We start from the raw sequence: 19,220 nt of genomic DNA on the forward strand, positions 1-19,220 counted from the left end.
TCATTAGCAAATGGTTTGGAAAACCATGCATCCTCCTTTCATTTCACAACGTGCACTACTTTAGGTTGATCTAACACGTAAAAGCCCAATAAAATAAATGGGAGTCTGTAGCAGTCACATGGCAGCGTGAGGAAATCTACAGCAGTAGGAAGACTTTAGCAAGTCCCTGCCAGTCTACCATGATTAGGACAGAATCTTGCGTGTGTTAATTGTTAATTCATACAGAAAATGAGCCAGAGGTAAGTATTTGTCAAACATTTATTGTGGTTTGGTTTTCCTTATGTACATTTATACATCCATCTAAAATATCACAGAGTGTGGTCAGGTGGAGCTTTTAAACTCCTCGCAGTAGCCTGGCAGCACAGACAGAATTACACTCTTAGCTCCTGTAACAGAAGACACACAGACATGATTATGCTTCCGTCGTTGCTTATCCAGCAGACAAACATTTCTTCTATCTTAAATTATTTTTTAGAGCACTTACAGTCCTGGCCAAAAGTATTGTTGTTTTAAAAGCTGTGATTAAATACAAGCATTAAAAAGAAGATTCTGTTATATTCCCTAAATGTTACCACGATGACGTGACTTGCTAATGGTGCTTGGTTAATGGGTCACAACCACTTAGGATTTGGTCCAGTCAGTTTTATCATGATCTTGGGCGTCATGCTTCGCAGCTATAAGAACTTTCCACAAGGTTTGGAGGTTTGTCAAAGGATTTCTTTTGCCTGTTCTCTTGGAAATACATCAGTTGAGACAGACCCTGAAGTTGGACGAGGTGGCCTGGCTCGCAGTCTCCGCTCTGATTTATCAAAAAGGTGTTCTGGTTCGGGTTGAGGTCGGGCAAGTTCCACAACACCAGCCTCGTTCATTTATTCGTCTTTATGGACATTGCTTTATTCACTAGAGACGAGTCATGTTGGGACAGAAAAGGCAGTATATCCATCCATAGTCTGTAACATGCAGCCGTAAGTGGCTCCTTGGATCTTCCACCATGGCTCTTAATAACCCTGGCTAACAATGATAGAGAACCAGCTAATGTTTTTAAATATAGATACAATAAGGACATTTTATGGAATAATTGCATTGAATTTCCAAAACAGAATGGGACAAAAAGTACCAGTGACATTTTTAATAAATCTAGTGTTCTTGTCATAATGAAGCAATCCTCGTTTTGGAAAAGTAGTTTTTCTTTATTTAAAAACCTAAATATTGAAATAAACCCCACATTTCCTAGAGAAATAAAAAAAATAATCAATTACTTTAATCTTTTATTTAGCTTGTTTAATTGGCCCTTTGGTTGCTGATATATTAAATAATTATTTTTGTGTGCTTGCTGTTTTGTGTTGCTGTGTTCTGTGGGGAATAATAAATGTGGGCCTTATATTCTAACAGAAACAGTGTTTGAGTCCTTATTTGTGTTTGCCGATCTCTTCCGAATCTGAATAAAAATTTCATAAAACAGTTGCCGACCCCTGGTCTAGAGCAACTTATCCTCGCCATTGGTCACTCAGAATACTTCTGGCCATGACGGTAACGACAAAAATGTGTCCAGATGTGTTATGCATCTCTGCAGTAGTGCGTTTAATAATTTAATAATTTGGCCTCACTGACCTGAGCGGGCGAGGCAATCATAAAAGTGCTTCAGTTCCTCCGCAGTGGGAGGTGGAATTGCAGGCTTGGAGTTTCCCGAATCCTCGTTTGTGGTCTGAAATGACACACGCTGGGCTTGTAAGTCACACTAAGCAATAAGTGACTCTCCCTCTTCGTAAAGACCAACAGATCGGTACCTTTCTCCTCTTGTTTGGGTATGAAAAGTTGCCGTTGTGCACAGGTTCGCCACTCCGCTGGCTGCGTGGCGAGGCAGGAAGAGGCGGGGATGACGTCGCTTGCTGTATGCGCACAACTTTGAACACCACAGTAACACTGTCAGTAAACGAGCCCAATACGTATTCATATTTATGTGGATCATGTGCTGCTCGGACGATAGCGACTTACCCGCATCGAGGGCGAAGAGCGTAGCAGCAACATGTGAGCAGGCCGCCTCCAAGCCCACTATGCATGTGCAATGGGCGGAAACAACAAGGCCGTTGGGCTCAATGATAGCCCACACGTGGTGAGGATTCTCATCGACGCCTTCTGGATTGATCACCTGAGGGGAAAACAGAGGAGGGGAATCTAAAGAAGTTGCATATGATACTGGTAAGGGGGGATAAACAAAACTGATAAAGACGGTCCCACTCAAAATTCTCCAGCTTGACGTTTGAATCAGCGGGTAAAAGTTGGGACAATGACCCCAAAGGCACAGAGTTTAGATCAGGAGTCCTGATCTAAACCCTAAAAAATACCTGGACTGTGCCTGAAGGCCATATCCATAGAAAGAGACCAAGCGCTTTCCACAGAGAGTGGGTCAAAGAAACAGCCAGAGTGAGTCCAGAGTTTCCTGATGGCTGCAGAAACCTGGTTTTGAAGTGAAAACTCGTTCATTTAACTAAATAATTAGTTGAGGCGGATACTGTATTTCAGCCTGGGTGTCTTGTTGCAACACTTCTGGACCCGTTTGTTGTTTGCGGCATTGCTATTTAAAATAACTTCCACCCTGGGATGTAGGGTTGTTTAGTATACCGGTACTAATTTGGTGCCGGGTTACTGCGACATTTAAAACTGTACTATGCCTTAGATCAATGAATAAACGTGTCAGAATGGCCTAGTCAAAGTCCAGACCTAAATCCAACTGAGAATTTGTGGCGAAACTTGAAATTTGAATTTGAAACTCCTTCCAGCGGATGAGGGTAAATACACCGCTACCGTGTCTCCCTACTAGTCCCCCCCCCCCCGATTAACCCATGAGAACCCCTGAAAGCCTCAAAAGCTAAATTTAAAGGAGGTCTCAAATAGTGTCAAAAAAATTAAAAATGAAATATTTTTTTGTCACCAATGGTCACTGAAAATTTTTTAAGCTCAACATGTCCAGTATTTAAAATTCAAAACATTTATTCACAAATATCAGAATCAGACATACTTTAATGATCCCAGGGGGAAATATGTTCTGTTTTTTACCAAGTGGAGCCAGCCAATCCTGTTAGCGGATGCAAATTAGCCATGTGCGTGCCAAACAGAAGAAAGACATAATGTTGACAATTAATACTCAAAATTTTTCAATTTTAGTATTAGGGACTGATCTTATCTGTTGTGCCTGTGCACATTATCTGTTTCACTGTTGGTGAATGAGAAACATCCTCTCGAGTCCTTGTATGTCTTGTGAATGTGAAGAATTGACATTAAAGCCAACTTTGACTTTGACATTGTAATGTTATAGGCCTACTGCATATTGAGAAAATTTACATCGGTATTGCGCAACAATCGGGAGATGGGGGGACCCCCACCCCCCAAATATTGACAGGTATTTCGCACACTGCACTCCTCTCTTACTCCTCTCTCTTGGTGTATGATAATAAATCCCAACAAAACGCATTAAAGTTTGCAAGGCGATAAAATGTGGAAAAGTCCTGCATATTAAGCAGTGACAAAGAGAATCTCGGGGACATGTGTTTATTGATGCTTAATAATAAAAACAAACTGAAAATGGACCAGATTGTGCAGAAAGCCTGCGGGTGTGGCTCCGGGCTACCTGGCTGGTTATGATGAACTTGTCTCTCTGGGTGCACAGCCTCACAGATCGGACCCAGCCACGGAGGAAGTACCGGTAAGCCTCCAGGTTCTGGTAATTCCTCAGAGCGACCGCGCTGTACCCTGCATGCAAAGCCAGCGTTACAAAGTAGCCGCCAAACACGGCGTCCACTCGCCCTGTTGTTTAGAAGCCGCGGTACCTGGGACCTGGATGAGAAACATGAAGATGTCAGGGTAAGCCAGGGCTGGCAGCTCCTGGGTGCTGCAGTGTCTGGCGGCTTTCTGCTCCGTCGCGGGGATCAGGTACGGATCGGCCCCCACGGCGCTGATCTTCTCCTCATAGCGTTGCCTGCTGACGCTGTCCAGACCTTGGTAGAGATCCGACCTCATCGCTTCCAGCCGACTAACCTCCTCTGAGCAACGATGCACGCCTTCTTCTTCTTTTTATTTATTGGTGGATTGCAAACAGCTTCGAGGTGCACAGCGCCACCTACTGTACAAGAGTATGTAACTTCAGGACCTCCACAAACTATTCTATTTTTCAGATTAGTATTATGTTAGAATGTCAGTAATGCTTTCCTAGACATTATATATATCTTCTATGTACGGAAGAGGATTAGGGCCATTCAAAAAAAAGTCTATTCAATTCTGACTTTTTTTCTCCGAATTCTGAGATTAAATATAAATAAGATGATGGAGATGAGTTGTTCCTATTTTAAGAGCAAAAATCTTATTTCACTGGCAGGTCATTTACACTTGCCTGCCTAAATCAAGCACAAATACACTCATTTAAAGTAATTTTATATCATCAGAGAACCCTCACACCCCCACCATGGACTGTTCTCCCTGCTACCTTCTGGGAAGAGGTTCCGCAGCATTCGCTGCAGGTTCACCAGGTTCTGCAAAAGCTTTTTCCCTGCTGCCATCAGACTGTTGAACTGCTGAAGCTAAAACTGGACTCTATATCACATGTGTCCTGCATTGTTTACATTTCAATTGCTGTACTGGGAAACACACACAGACATGATTATGATTCGGCCGTTGCTTATCCAGCAGACAAACATTTCTTCTATCTTAAATGATTTTTAAAGCACTACTGTCCTGGCCTAAAGTTTTGTTGTTTTAAAAGCTGTGATTAAATCCAAGCACTAAAAAGGAGATTCTGTTAAATTCCCTAAATGTTGCCACGATGACGTGACATGCTAATGGTGCTTGGTTAATGGGTCACAACCACTTAGGATTGGGTCCCGTCAGTCATAGTCTGTAACATGCAGCCGTAAGTGGCTCCTTGGATTTTCCACCATGGCATTTAATGATTCTTGGCTAGCAATGATAGAGAACCAGCTAATGTTTTTAAATATAGATATAATAAGGACATTTTATGGACTAATTGCATTGAATTTCCAAAACAGAATAGGACAAAAAGTACCAGTGACATTTTTAATAAATCTAGTGTTCTTGTCATAATGAAGCAATCCTCGTTTTGGAAAAGTAGTTTTTCTTTATTTCAAAACCTAAAAATAGAAATAATTGGCAGTTCTTTGAAAAAGACCACATATTTCCTAGAGAAATAAAAATAAATAAATCAATAACTTTAATGTTTTATTTAGCTGGTCTAGAGCAACTTGTCCTCGACATTGGTCGCTCAGAATACTTTTGGCAAAAATGTGTCCAGATGTGTTATGAATCTCTGCAGTAGTGCGTTTTATATATTTTTTAGAACCATCTAAGTGTGACGTCATATCATTTGCAATGGGGATTTAAGTTTTCAATTGAAAAAACAAAAATAATAATATTTAATCAGAAAAAAATAGACAAGGAAATAAAATTGTAATTATATAACCATGAATTACAGCAAGTAAAGTGTGTAAAGATTTTTAGGACTATGGTTTGATGAAAAACTAAAAATGAATATACATATTCAAAAAGTTATTGATAAATGTAAGAAAATCTTAAATAATATGAGATGCTTGGCTGGCAGTGATTGGGGAGCAGATAGGCAATCACTAAAACAGATTTACACAGGTATGATAAGATCAAACATAGACTTTAGTTGTATAGTTTACGGTTCAGCAGCTAAAACACATCTGGCTAAATTAGACATTATCCAACATCAGGCATTAAGATTATGTACTGGAGCATTTAAAACCATCAACAGCAGCAATAGAAGTAGAAATGGGAGAAATGCCATTAGATTTAAGAAGAACAAAACTGGAAATAAATTATTGGGTGAATTTAAAAGGTAATAACTCAGATCATCCAACTTGGGAAATTTTAAATCCATGTTGGGAAAAAGAAAAGAAAGAAATGAGGAGTTTTGGATGGACAATTGAAAAGAAAAGAAAAGAATTTAACATGAATGATTTAGAAATTACTCAAGCAACACAAAAATCAATTATACCACCATGGATTTTACCAGAAGCGACAGTAGATATGGCAATAATGGAAAAGAAACAAGATAAATCTTACATTGTAGATAGTTATTCAGTGCAGTTACATTTAAGCAATTATTATCAATATATTCAAATTTATATGGATGCATAAAAAATAAATGGGAAAATAGGAATTGTATTTCTAGTACCAGATTTCAATATAAGAATGGGGAAATGAATTACAGACGGATTATCAGTATACACAGGAGAAATGTTGGCAATATTATTAGCTTTACAATGGGTAGAAGACATAAAACCATTAAAAAAAGTCATTTGTTCAGATTCAAGTTCTGCATTATTAAGTTTAAAATATAATAAATCAGATAGTAGGATGGACATTTTATTAGAAATATTTCATACATTATTCAGAATACAAAATATGGGTTTAATAGTTATATTTGGAAGATGGTTTCATAAAATTCAGAAGACACTAAGAGAAAGAAGAAATGGAAGACGGAATAGAAAGGAGGAGAGAGTAATAACAAGGTTAAGATTTGGACATACAGGACTTAATTATACACTTTTTAAAATTCAAAAACATAATACTGGTAAATGTGATTATTGTGGAAAGTATGAAACAATAGACTTTAGAGAGAGACTTTAGACAGCATTATTTGTCATTTTGTATGCACAAAGTGCGTACAGAACGAAATTTCGTTTGCATACAGCTTGAAAAGCTCACAGTAAATTGCACTAATTTTCAGGATAAAAATGCAGCAGCGATTTATGTAAACAATTGAAATGTAACAATGTAAACAATGCAGGGGAAATAGACAGTGTGCTATTCACGGTATCCAGGAGAGTATTATTAAAACCGTGTAATATACGAATGTGGTACAGAGTCCATGTGTGGCTTCAGCATTTCAGAGTCCATTTTGTGGCTTCAGGCGGTTCAACAGTCTGAAGCATATGTGCACATCTGTAAATGTGCAGTTATGCGAATGTGGCATGTTATATTAGAATGTAATAAATATGAAAGAGAGAGACGATATATGAGGCAAGAGTTTCAATGTATTAAGGAAGAGATAAATGTATTATTATTATTATTATTATTATTATTATTATTATTATTATTATTATTATTATTATTATTATTATTATTATATATTTTGAGGAAGCATTTGGGGATTAAACATATGCAAATAGTTATTCAATATGTGAAGATAACTAAATTATTCCATAGAATTTGATTATAGAAGGTGTGAATTATATAAATGAGTAAAATACTAAGATATATATAGATATACAGTATGTAGATATATAGATAATCCATCAAGAACCACACTCCATATCAGGTGGTGGTAATGCTGCTAAAAGTTTGTTGCTAACCGCCATTAAACACCAGACGAAGAAGAAGAAGTCATATCGGATGGGAGATAGAAAATATTATAAAAGATTTTGTTTTTTCTGATATAAATATTAGTCAAACCGTTTACCCGTCTCTATTTCATAATAATGTTGTTGATTTGACTTTGTTGGAGAAAAGGAAAGGAGAAAACATTTCAGATCCATATTTGATTCAATCATATTTAGATAATAACTACTATGGATATGTCCAAGTTTTTACAGATGCATCTAAAAACTCAAATAGCAGTAATGGCGTGTCTTTCATTGTTCCAGAATTCAGAGTTAAAAAATGTAAAAGAATTACTGATGGAGTATCAGTTTATACTGGAGAGATGATGGGAATCATTTTAGCTTTAGGATGGATTGAGGAAGTCCGTCCATTAAGAAGCATAGTTTGTTCTGATTCAAGTTCTTCATTATATTCATTGAAAAAAAATTACGCTATTAGTAGACCGGCTCTTTTATTAGAAATTCAGTTAATAACTTATAGAATTCAAGCAATGGGTTTATTAGTTATATTTACATGGATACCGTCACATATAGGAATAAGAGGGAATGAGTTGGCAGATAAATATGCAAAACAAGCTTCAAAATATAGTGTTATTGATATATTAGTTCCATTTAGTAAAGAAGAAATCAAATCTATTATTAAACAAAAGGTTAAGGAAAGATGGTTGGTGCAATGAGGAGAACAGGACGAAATAGAAAGGAGGAAACAGTTATATCTAGGTTGCGTTTTGGACATACAAGGTTAAACAGTAATTTATTTAAAATAGGAAAACATCGAAATGGAAGTTGTGATTTTTGTGGTCAAGAAGAGACGGTAAAACATGTTTTGTTGTTCTGTACAAAATATCCTGTTGAGAGAAGGAAATTAGTTAGTCGGTTACAAGAAAATAAAGTACAGTTAAATTTACAAGATATTTTAGGAAAAATGTCTACTTCTAAAGATATAAGTTATTTAATTAATTATCTCAAGAAAACAAAATTGATAGAAAAGATATAAGTTGTTTTTTGTTTTGCTTTGAGGGGGGTGTTTAAAGTTAGCGTCCCGATCCACACTCCATTCCAGTAGATGGCGGTAATGCGCATCTAAAAGTTGCTTGCCAACCGCCATAAAAAAGAAGAAGAAGAAGTCATATCACGTGGTACGAGGTATAAAAAACTTGCGGTGTCCGCCATTATTTCACTCTTCACAACACTGGCTTTTCCTCGCTAAACCCACTGCTTTTTCCGAGTGTAAAACGTCTCCTAACCATGGTTTTTAAACACTGTTGCTATGGAACGTGCAACAGCGACTCGAGGTACTCTCATAGACCGCACATGAAGGACGTTTTCTTCATTAATTTCCCGAAATTCAAGAGTGCCAGGGAGAAATGTGTGCGCTGGGTACACTTGTGCGGTCGGCCCCCAGAACAGTTCAACCCGCAAAAAGTGACCAAATTCACGTACATATGCAGCAAGCATTTTGTCGGAGGAAAGGGCCCAACCGAAGAACATCCTGACCCAATTCTAGCGACATCATGCAGGGAACAGGTAAGATGTTTTTTTTTGGTGTTTTATTGAAGCTCAAATCTAATCATACGTCGAACAGCTCAGGACGAAACGAGCTATCCTTTGTTACACTTATTTCACGTCTGCATGTCTGTTTTCTCATCATTTCAGCTGGATAGGTACTCTCAATATAAAAGAAAGACCCCCACACATCGACTTTTCACCAGTCCGCCGGTCTCAAAAAGGAGGAAACAACTTGTTGGTGGTTCCAAGGGGGATCTTGATGCGGCCGCTACTTTGCTTGATCTGGGTACTACCTCAGTTCAAACAAATGACGTAACTTCAAATTCCTCCGTGGGATCCGAGTTAGATGTTTTGGATGAGGTGAGAATAACTATCACATTTAATCAATTGTTCTGTAGAATAACATTTAGGCCTGGCTAGGCATAAATCGTTTTGGCATTCTTTTAAAAAATATCAAAATCACTAGAGCAACAATTTTCATTAGAATAAATGGATTTTTTTTAAAATAAATTTTAAATAAGGCACTTGCTAATGCGAAAAACAAAACAAAAACTAATGCATGTGCCCTATTCGACGATTGAACTCTTCTCAGTAGAAAATGATGTGATATTTTTTTATATTTTATATATTTTTGTAAAACCCTGTTTGTCTTTTTCAGGCATTCTCGGCAGCCGCCCTGACCGAAGTGACACAAAAGGAGAATCTCTGTAGTCGTTGTTCTGCCCAGATCCAAAAAGTGGACGTAGGATGCCAGACTGTATATTCGAAATACATCTTACAGTCTAAAGACGAGAACGTTATCCTGAGGAATCGGCTGAACCTGTCAGGAACTACGTCGCCCGTCCCCTCTGAAGGACGTCGGCCTACGCCTCACCTCAGCGTTGACGTCCTCAAGGACGATGACAGGGCGATGAAATTCTTCACAGGGCTTACCTATCTTCACTTTGTGGCTCTGTTCAATTTTTTAGGACCTGTGGTGAATAATCTGACTTATTGGAACGGGTCACAAAAGCGGGAAGTGAAGAAATCTGGAAAAAGGACAACATCCCCAATAGATGAACTTCTAATGTGTCTTGTAAGATTGAAAAGAGGATATTGCTTCTATACCATGTCATTTATGTTCAAGCAATCGGAGTCGTGCATCAGGTCAATCTTCACAACCTGGCTTCAGCTCCTGTATTGTCACTTCAACGATTTAAGAGCAGTGATGTTCCCTGACAGGTCTGTGTTAAAGAGGTTCATGCCGAAATCATTCAAGTCGTTTAAGAACGTCCGTTGTTCCGTAGGTTGTACCGAGTTCTCTGTCCGGGTGCCTCGTAACTTTTCTCAGCAGGGTAATTCGTGTTCGAATTATAAACATCGTCACACTTATAAATGCTTGATAGCGGTTGCGCCTAACGGTACGGGCGTCTTCGTGTCAGATTTATACGACGGGTCTATGAGTGACAGGGACATTTTTGAGCAGTGTGGCATATTGTCACACCTGAACCCCGGTGATCTCCTGCTGGCGGACCGCGGCTTCACAGTCGAATACTTGTTGACGCCTAGACACGTACGTGTCAACGTTCCGCCGTCTTTGAACTGTAGAGAAAAACCGACCGCACAAGAGGAACTTTTAACTCGCAGGATCGCCAAGTCTAGGCTACACGTCGAACGCTATAATGAAAGACTGAAGAAGTTTAAATTAATATCGCGCACTATTCCCTCAACATTGGCCCCACTTGCATCTCAGGCTGTATTTGTTGCATCTTGTCTGGTAAACTTCCAGGATCAGTTGGCTAAATAATGTCATTGTAGCCCTTTTGTGTGTATTGAGTCAATGTATGCTGTAAAATTCAAAAGTATTTACTTGAACAATGAACACAAAATTGCTTTTTCAGTATGAAATATCTGTATTTGAATCTACATGTATTTTTTTTTTTAATTTCAAGAAATGGCAATAAAAAAAATGAAATAACATTTCTCCTTTTTTTCTGGAATGTATGAACAAAGAATCACAGTTCAATGCAAAAAAAACAAAAATTTGAGTCACCGCAAACCCTATATCAGTGTAAATATAATGAATGGCAGTATTGTAAACATCACAATGGGTTGATCACGGACACTGAGGAAAATGCAACATAAAAAGAAAAAAAAAAGAAAAACCACAAGAAATATAAAATGCATTACTCTGATTAGTAAATCAAAAGTTGCCGTCTCTTCATACCTCAGCCCATTTTCAATATATGTTGTCACAACATCCAGGCCCCACACCTTCTTTCTGATAAAGTCCAATAGTCTCTGGTTCACTGAAGATGGTAGCGCATCATGATCTTTTATAAGTTGCCACATCTCATGGACTTATTCTGTGAGGCAGTCATTCTCAGGTATCGTTCTGAGGTTCCTGAGGTATATGTCTTTATTCTCTATGGCAAACAGGTAGCTGGTACTCACTGTTTATGTAACACAGTTTCCCACATACTAACAGCACCTGACCCAACATTTGCAACAGCCAACTCGTTCAGAAAAGTCTTAATGGCGCCGTCCGTCACACTGCTTCCATTTGGTCGAGGATCAAAACGTTTAACATTCGATGGCGGTCGCTTACCATAACCTTTTTCACTCACAGGCCCAGGCGTTTTCCTTTTTTTCCCTCTATTCCACTGACATGGGAGCTCCGTGCAGGCCGGCTTTCTACCGTTGTCTCCTCTAACCACATACTTTGTTAAGAGCAGTAACAAAGCAGCGACGTGGCTGCAACGTCCAAAGCCAGACGCCTTGCACTGGCACCCAGCAGACCTCACAGCGCCACTTATTGATGACAGTCTGACCGTGACGGTGTACTTTATGCCTTTCGTGGAAGCCTTGACAGTACACTTGTAGTTCATGATATTTCCTTTTTCGACGAATTTCACAGAATGTACAAAGTCAGAATCAACATACTGCCAACCACGACGGAGGGATTTTTCAGCGATGACATCTGTATTATCGTCTTCATCGTCGCTTTCTGTTCCAGGAGCAGTTGACATTGGCACAGACTCAACGAGCCAATGGTACACCTTCCCGTAGTTGTAGAGGGGAGGCAGGTTGAAGCTTTTAAAGTCCTTCCAGTCGTCTATCACAAGTGATGGATCTTGGTTTGCCCGACTTGAAGAAATTGCAGCTTGGCAACTGAAAAAAAAATAAAAGGAGTATTTAGTCTAAACCATCCTAATGTCTACATGTAGGCCTAGGCTACTACTTACTAACTGAACAGCAAGCCTGCCTCTTAGGGGCGGTTCTAGACAGGGGCCATAACAGAGGCCTGTGCCCCTGTAGAACTGTTCCTGGCCCCTGTTATGGCCCCTTTATTAAAAACATGATATTCAATTTCTTAGGATGATAAATGCTGACAAAGATACCGTGACTCACTGGTCATTTGGATCAGTTTTATTTTTTTTTCGTTTATGTTTTTACCCAATAATAAGATAACAAAATAATTTAAAAATAAATATATATTTAAAAAAAAAAAAAAAAAACAATAATTAACAATTAAGCTGTTTCACGTTAAGCTCCCGCTGTATTGAGAAGAGGTCAGGGGTCTGCAACCTGCAGTTCCAGAGGCACAATTGGCATTTTGGCTTACTTAATACATTAAACGATAAAATGTTGACCTGTTAAGTTTTTTTCCCCCCCAATCTTTTGTTCTGTGCCCCTGTAAAAAAAACACTGGCCCCACCCTGGGCCCCCTTCTAAATTTGGTCTAGAACCCCCACTGCTGCCTCTACATGTTCCCTCTATAAAAGGCCTAAAATAGGCCTAGCTAGCCACAGATAGACAGGCATGATAGGAGGGCGACTAGCTAAAAATAAAGGGCCTGCTACCATGATAGCATATAGGCCTAAAAAAAGACCCTACTCAAATAAATTTCAAATAACACAAACGTTAAACAAACAATTTGCCATGAATTTATTTTTGAATTGGAAATTACTCTGAGATTGAAGTGCAACATTGGAAAATAAATATACCGATTCCTGGACGGTTAGACAGACAAAACGACCGATGACGCCATGACAGCCGAGCAGGAGAAAAACACCGACTTACCGTTCGATCAACTCGGCCCGTTTTCCAGTCTTTCTAAGCCCTCGACACTCAAGCCATCGTTTGAGCTGAACGTTGGTATGTTGTTCCACAGTTCTGCCTGTAAACTGGGAGCCTGGGACATCTTGTGATGGTTTCACACCTGAAAAATCGGTCATATCGTATGTGTTGTGCGTGCGCTCTGCCACTGTCCTACCTTAGCGACAAGCGGCGCTGCACGTGAATATTAATGAGATGGTGACGTCACGAGCGCGGAGCGCTATTTGGCCTCACTTACCTGAGCGGATGAAGCTATCATAGTGCTCCAGTTCCTCCGCAGTGGGAGGTGGAATTGTAGGTTTGGAGTGTCCCGAATCCTCGTTTGTGGTCTGAAATGACACACGCTGGGCTTGTACGTCACACTAAGCAATAAGTGACTCTCCCTTTTTGTAAAGACCAACAGATCGCTACCTTTCTCCTCTTGTTTGGGTATGAAAAGTTGCCGTTGTGCACAGGTTCGCCACTCCGCTGGCTGCGTGGCGAGGAAGGAGGAGGCGGGGATGACGTCGCTTGCTGTATGCGCACAACTTTGAACAGCACAGTAACACTGTCAGTAAACGAGCCCAATACGTATTCATATTTATGTGGATCATGTGCTGCTCGGACGATAGCGACTTACCCGCATCGAGGGCGAAGAGCGTAGCAGCAACATGTGAGCAGGCCGCCTCCAAGCCCACTATGCATGTGCAATGGGCGGAAACAACAAGGCCGTTGGGCTCAATGATAGCCCACACGTGGTGAGGATTCTCATCGACGCCTTCTGGATTGATCACCTGAGGGGAAAACAGAGGAGGGGAATCTAAAGAAGTTGCACATGATACTGATAAGGGGGGATAAACGAAACTGATGAAGATGAAACGGTCCCACTCAAAAATCTCCAGCTTGACGTTTGAATCAGCGGGTAAAAGTTGGAACAATGACCCCAAAGGTACAGAGTTATAGATCAGGAGTCCTGATCTAAACCCTAAAAAATACCTGGACTGTGCCTGAAGGCCATATCTATAGAAAGAGACCAAGCGCTTTCCACAGAGAGTGGGTCAAAGAAACAGCCAGAATGAGTCCAGAGTTTGCTGAAGGCTGCAGAAACGTGGGTTTGAAGTGAAAACTCGTTCATTAAACTAAATAATTATTTGAGGCGGATACTGTATTTCAGCCTGGGTGTCTCGTTGCAACACTTCTGGACCCGTTTGTTGTTTGTGGCATTGCCATTTAAAATAATTTCCACCCTGGGAAGTAGGGTTGTTTAGTATACCGGTACTAATTTGGTGCCGGGTTACTGCGGCATTTGAAACTGTACTATGCTGCATTTGGATAGGACCGGTACTTTCAGCGCGGCGGCATCACTGAGAGAACGAGGAGCAAGTAGTGGAGAGAGAGAGAGAGACACTAGATCTGATGAGCTTTCAGAACCCTCTAGAGACGTTTTTCTAAGAAAAGCGACGAGCGACAAATCTAGCGACCGGGGGCGGTTCTAAACGGGGGCCAGTGCCACTGTAGAAATGGCCGTGGCCCCTGTACTAAGGATATAACATTAAATACACTTACGAGTATGAGCACTGGCGAAGAAACCATAACCTATACAGTTTTACTCGAACAAGGATTTATAAATGAAGGTGTTTCCCGTTTAGCTTTAGCCGTATTGAGCTGGGATAACTGAAGCCTGCAGTTCCAGAGCCACAAGTGGCTCACGTAAGATTATTAAACCATTAAATTTTACCGATTTATTGTTTCATGCTTTTGTTCTGTTACCTGACTCCGCCAGATAGATTTGCTCCGCATATCCATCTGGAAACCTTCCGTTGAAGTAATTTTGGGAAGGGGCTAAAATACTGGTTAGCTGATTGGCCTATGTTGGTGATAGACGGGCCAAATGAACCAATCAGATCAACGAAGCATATGACGTACTCGTCAACATGCTTTGTCGTTGCGACGACGAAAACACAAGCCAAGCTACTCTTGCTGCTGCAGGTAAAGGCTCGTTAGCTCAGCAAAGAAATACTCTGTAATTCCGATAAAACTTGCTGGATAGCCACGCTAACGCTAGTTTCATCGGCTGAAGCCGCCATGTTCTTTAGACTGAACTGTCGCGCTTCCCGTTGCGTCACACCTCAACCCGCCTCAAAGCCAACGCTGATTGGACGTTCGTTTGGTGAACGGCTCATAATTTTCTTTAACGGAGAGTAGCCAGACTGATCTGCGAGTGAAACCTTGAAAGCTCGCGAGATCAGGATGGTCTCACGAGGCTATTTGTTCTGTGCCCCTATGAAAAAAATACAGCCCCCCCCCCTCGGTAAATTTGGTCTAGAACCGCCACTGTTAATGACTTTTCTCCGTGTCTGCAGTTTGACTCAGCTGATCACGTCACCACAGATCTTGATAACTATTGAAGCTTTCTACTCATAGCAGCTTTATTTACTGGTGATGACTTTACTCTGATACCATCACCGCTTTATTCTGGCAATATTATGACTTTGATCTCCTAGTTAAGAATCGTCTAAGTACGGCCGTTCCATGCACTTTTGACTCAGTAATGATATTTAGTGTCCTATTTTTATTTGAAAGTATCAAAATACATGTTGTTAAATGTTGGTATCGTGACGACACTACTGGGAACAATTAAATGCCCCCAAAGTTATTTCAGTCAAACTAAAAACCAAAATGCTGATGGCTAAACCACAAGCTTAATGCGGAAGATTAACTTGAAGATCACATCATATTGGCATTATATATCTTTTTCATTAAAAAAAAAAACATATTGTGACATGGCTGTCCACATACATTTGCAGGCCTGGTAGGGAGAGCAATAACCTGTGAAGCAGGCACAGTAACTCTGGAGATCAGCATCACAGATCGGACCCAGCCACAGAGGAAGTACCAGTAAGCCTCCTTCTCTTGCGAAGACTCCTGGTCTTCACAAGGTAAGTAGTTAATTAAAACTGATAATCGAAAAGTACTATTTTCACTGTGTCAGACCAAATTCTGCCTCGTGTGCTCTGACAAATTAAGATAGGATTTAGTTTTATGTATTCATTTCGATATGCTTGCATGTTTATTTGACGTTAACACGCGTTTTCTTTTGTTGTTGTTGCTGCTTTCTCACGTGCATATAGTGAATGGCAGGGGAAAAACAGGCAAAAATACGCCAAGAAGGATTGCGTGTAGTGAAACCACGTGCAAAATGTGCCACCAGTAAATCATGTAAATAGAATAGAATGTAAGTAGTTTTACATACAGAATGTAAATAAATACAAACAAACAAACGTGTTACAGTGTTACAGCTCTTAAACAGTTTCGAGTTCCGTCATTGTGTCCCCCCGAACACCCACCCCCCGCGCAAAACTGGTTCCGGCCGACAACTCACCACCTGGCCTAAGCATTAACAAAGAGAATCTCGAGGACACGTGTTTATTGATGCTTAATAATAAAAAAACAAAAACAAACAAAAAAAAAAAAAAAACTGAAAATGGACCAGATTGTGCAGAGGGTGCAGAAAGCCTGCGGGTGTGGCTCCGGGCTACCTGGCTGGTTATGATGAACTTGTCTCTCTGGGTGCACAGCCTCACAGATCGGACCCAGCCACGGAGGAAGTACCGGTAAGCCTCCAGGTTCTGGTAATTCTTCAGAGCGACCGCGCTGTACCCTGCATGCAAAGCCAGCGTTACAAAGTAGCCGCCAAACACGGCGTCCACTCGCCCTGTTGTTTAGAAGCCGCGGTACCTGGGACCTGGATGAGAAACATGAAGATGTCAGGGTAAGCCAGGGCTGGCAGCTCCTGGGTGCTGCAGTGTCTGGCGGCTTTCTGCTCCGTCGCGGGGATCAGGTACGGATCGGCCCCCACGGCGCTGATCTTCTCCTCATAGCGTTGCCTGCTGACGCTGTCCAGACCTTGGTAGAGATCCGACCTCATCGCTTCCAGCCGACTAACCTCCTCTGAGCAACGATGCACGCCTTCTTCTTCTTTTTATTTATTGGTGGATTGCAACGTCTTCTTCTTCTTTTTATTTATTGGTGGGTTGCAAACAGCTTCGAGGTGCACAGCGCCACCTACTGTACAAGAGTATGTAACTTCAGGACCTCCATAAACCATTCTATTTCTCAATTTAGTATTATGTTAGCATGTAAGTAATGCTTTCCTAACATTATATATATATCTTCTATGTACGGAAGAGGATTAGGGCCATTCAAAAAAAAAAAGTTTATTCAATTCTGACTTTTTTCTCAGAATTCTGAGATAAAATATAAATAAGATGATGGAGATGAGTTGTTCCTATTCTAAGAGCAAAAATCTTATTTCACTGGCAGATCATTTACACTTTCCTGCTTAAATCAAGTACAAATACACTCATTTAAAGTAATTTTACTTACTTTTTTTTCAGTGCAAGCATTTTTTAAAATAAAGCGTGACCATAATCATGTCCTTATTGCTGTGTATAGACTAAACTTTTATCTAATTGTATTTCCAGCTGACTCCATAAGAATGCTCAAACTGGATGCCTGTGTCTAAATAAGGCAAATGTGCAAAACCCCCTTTTTGCGCTTTGTATCTAAAATGTTTTACACATCTTGTTCCCACAAACAAACAGAATACTTCACTTATTTAATTAAAATGTTGCACTCTTAGATGATTGAGCAGGCAAAAAAAATAATTCACAATATAACTGTTTTTGGAAAAATTCCAATTATTGAGCCTCATCTACTTTGACTGGACAATTTTGGCCCCGTGTGACAAACGTTTGTTTGGGCACCTCTGATTTTGAATGCCTGTGGAAACACTCCCCTCAGTAAAGTGGTCTCAGCAACTTGCCACACTGCAAAAAAAGACTGAACAGCGCAGTGAAACTACTGCTGGACTCATTACTGCCATTCTTAACCATCTTCACTGTTACCCATCAAATATCTCCTTGATTTCTAGATTATCTTCTGACTTTCAACTCTCCAAAACCTAGCCGGAAATTGCGACGGCGTCAGGTGAGTCAGCCTCTAAAGTGTTGCAGGCATCACTTGTCTCAGTTAATGTCAGCGTTCATGACTCAACAATAAGAAAGAGACTTTGGAAATGCTGAATCCATGGAAGGAAGTCGCAAATTTACAAAAAGGACATCTTGAAAGCTCCGAATGCCTTTGGGGAAATATTGGACCAATCAGAGAAAAGTGGAACAGTTTAGAAAGTGAGCATCTGGTGTAGAATTAACATAGCATTTGTTGTGCCATTATACACTGTTTAAAGTTATTTAATTTTTATTAAATAACCCTCTGTTAAGTATTGTCTGGTGATAATCAGCTCTTAAGCTGATATCAGGACAATGGTTGAAAGAGATGAATTCGAGCACAAGCAATTTTTTAACAGCAAACCCTGCACACAAATAGAATAAAAGGAGTGACAACTTCTTTTCACGTGCAAGAATTTAATAACAGAAATAAAATGAACATCCAGAGAACATCACTATGTAATGCTGTTTATCTGAATTAACACAATATTTCTATCAGTAAATCCTCTCTACTAGGCTAGTGAACCTTAACTAAACTATCAAGCAAAATGAAGATAAAAAGAAGCTAAGCTAAGGAACTATTTACATGCAAAACAAACAAAAAGACTAAACAAAAGTGCTTGATCATAATCAGAATAATTCGGTGAATCCCGTTCACTGCAGATCTGATAAAAAAACAAAACATTGAATGGAGTAAAAAAAAAAGATTTGGAATGTGTTTCAATTCATTCAAAATGCAAATCCTGAGTTACACAAAACATTATTTGAGGGAATAATATTTTGAGGAATGATTTGCTCAGTAAAATGATTACCTTAGGATCGCTTGCCTTTGTTTATGCGATTCTACCTCCGTGTGCTAGGGGGCGCTGCCGCGATCGGTCGCTAATATTGGTTACTTTAAAGTTACCAAAATTGCATTTAAACCGGCATTAACATTCCATATTAATGCAGGAATAAGGCTTATAGCTCTATCTAACGACGGAGCAGAAAAGAAAAAGCGTTATGCTTTAAAACAAGCTCCTTTGAATGTCCGAAACCGGATGTTAACCGAAGCCAATAGCATTTTGGCTAGCGGATTATCGGCATTCATTTTAAAGACTTTAGCTTTATTTTTTAGTCATAGTGAGTGGCCCGGATAACGTAAACATTAATGTTCCATCAATGTATGAAACCCTTGTGGAGATAACCTTTGTTATAACCATAAAAACAC

General features: G+C 40.0%; 3 protein-coding genes across 3 annotated transcripts; 1 reads left to right on the plus strand and 2 right to left on the minus strand.

Annotated features, from left to right (window-relative positions):
- Positions 1-240: 240 nt before the first annotated feature.
- On the minus strand, positions 241-4,081 carry LOC118566559. Its single transcript, XM_036148909.1, has 6 exons — positions 3,828-4,081; positions 3,629-3,750; positions 1,996-2,149; positions 1,788-1,903; positions 1,612-1,705; positions 241-386 (listed from the first exon to the last, which is right to left on the minus strand). The coding sequence occupies exons 1-6, from the start codon at positions 4,015-4,017 to the stop codon at positions 322-324; spliced, it is 741 nt and encodes a 246-aa protein (XP_036004802.1). The 5' UTR covers positions 4,018-4,081; the 3' UTR covers positions 241-321.
- Positions 4,082-8,541: 4,460 nt separating this feature from the next.
- Positions 8,542-10,957, plus strand: LOC105924865. Its single transcript, XM_012860636.3, has 3 exons — positions 8,542-8,942; positions 9,072-9,284; positions 9,583-10,957. The coding sequence occupies exons 1-3, from the start codon at positions 8,664-8,666 to the stop codon at positions 10,708-10,710; spliced, it is 1,620 nt and encodes a 539-aa protein (XP_012716090.2). The 5' UTR covers positions 8,542-8,663; the 3' UTR covers positions 10,711-10,957.
- Positions 10,958-12,967: 2,010 nt separating this feature from the next.
- LOC105924864 lies at positions 12,968-17,003 on the minus strand. Its single transcript, XM_036148908.1, has 6 exons — positions 16,740-17,003; positions 16,541-16,662; positions 13,642-13,795; positions 13,434-13,549; positions 13,261-13,351; positions 12,968-13,125 (listed from the first exon to the last, which is right to left on the minus strand). The coding sequence occupies exons 1-6, from the start codon at positions 16,927-16,929 to the stop codon at positions 12,983-12,985; spliced, it is 816 nt and encodes a 271-aa protein (XP_036004801.1). The 5' UTR covers positions 16,930-17,003; the 3' UTR covers positions 12,968-12,982.
- Between the last annotated feature and the right edge of the window lie 2,217 nt (positions 17,004-19,220).

Source organism: Fundulus heteroclitus, chromosome 17 (genome assembly GCF_011125445.2).
Source record: "Fundulus heteroclitus isolate FHET01 chromosome 17, MU-UCD_Fhet_4.1, whole genome shotgun sequence".
Taxonomy (NCBI): Eukaryota; Metazoa; Chordata; class Actinopteri; order Cyprinodontiformes; family Fundulidae; genus Fundulus; species Fundulus heteroclitus.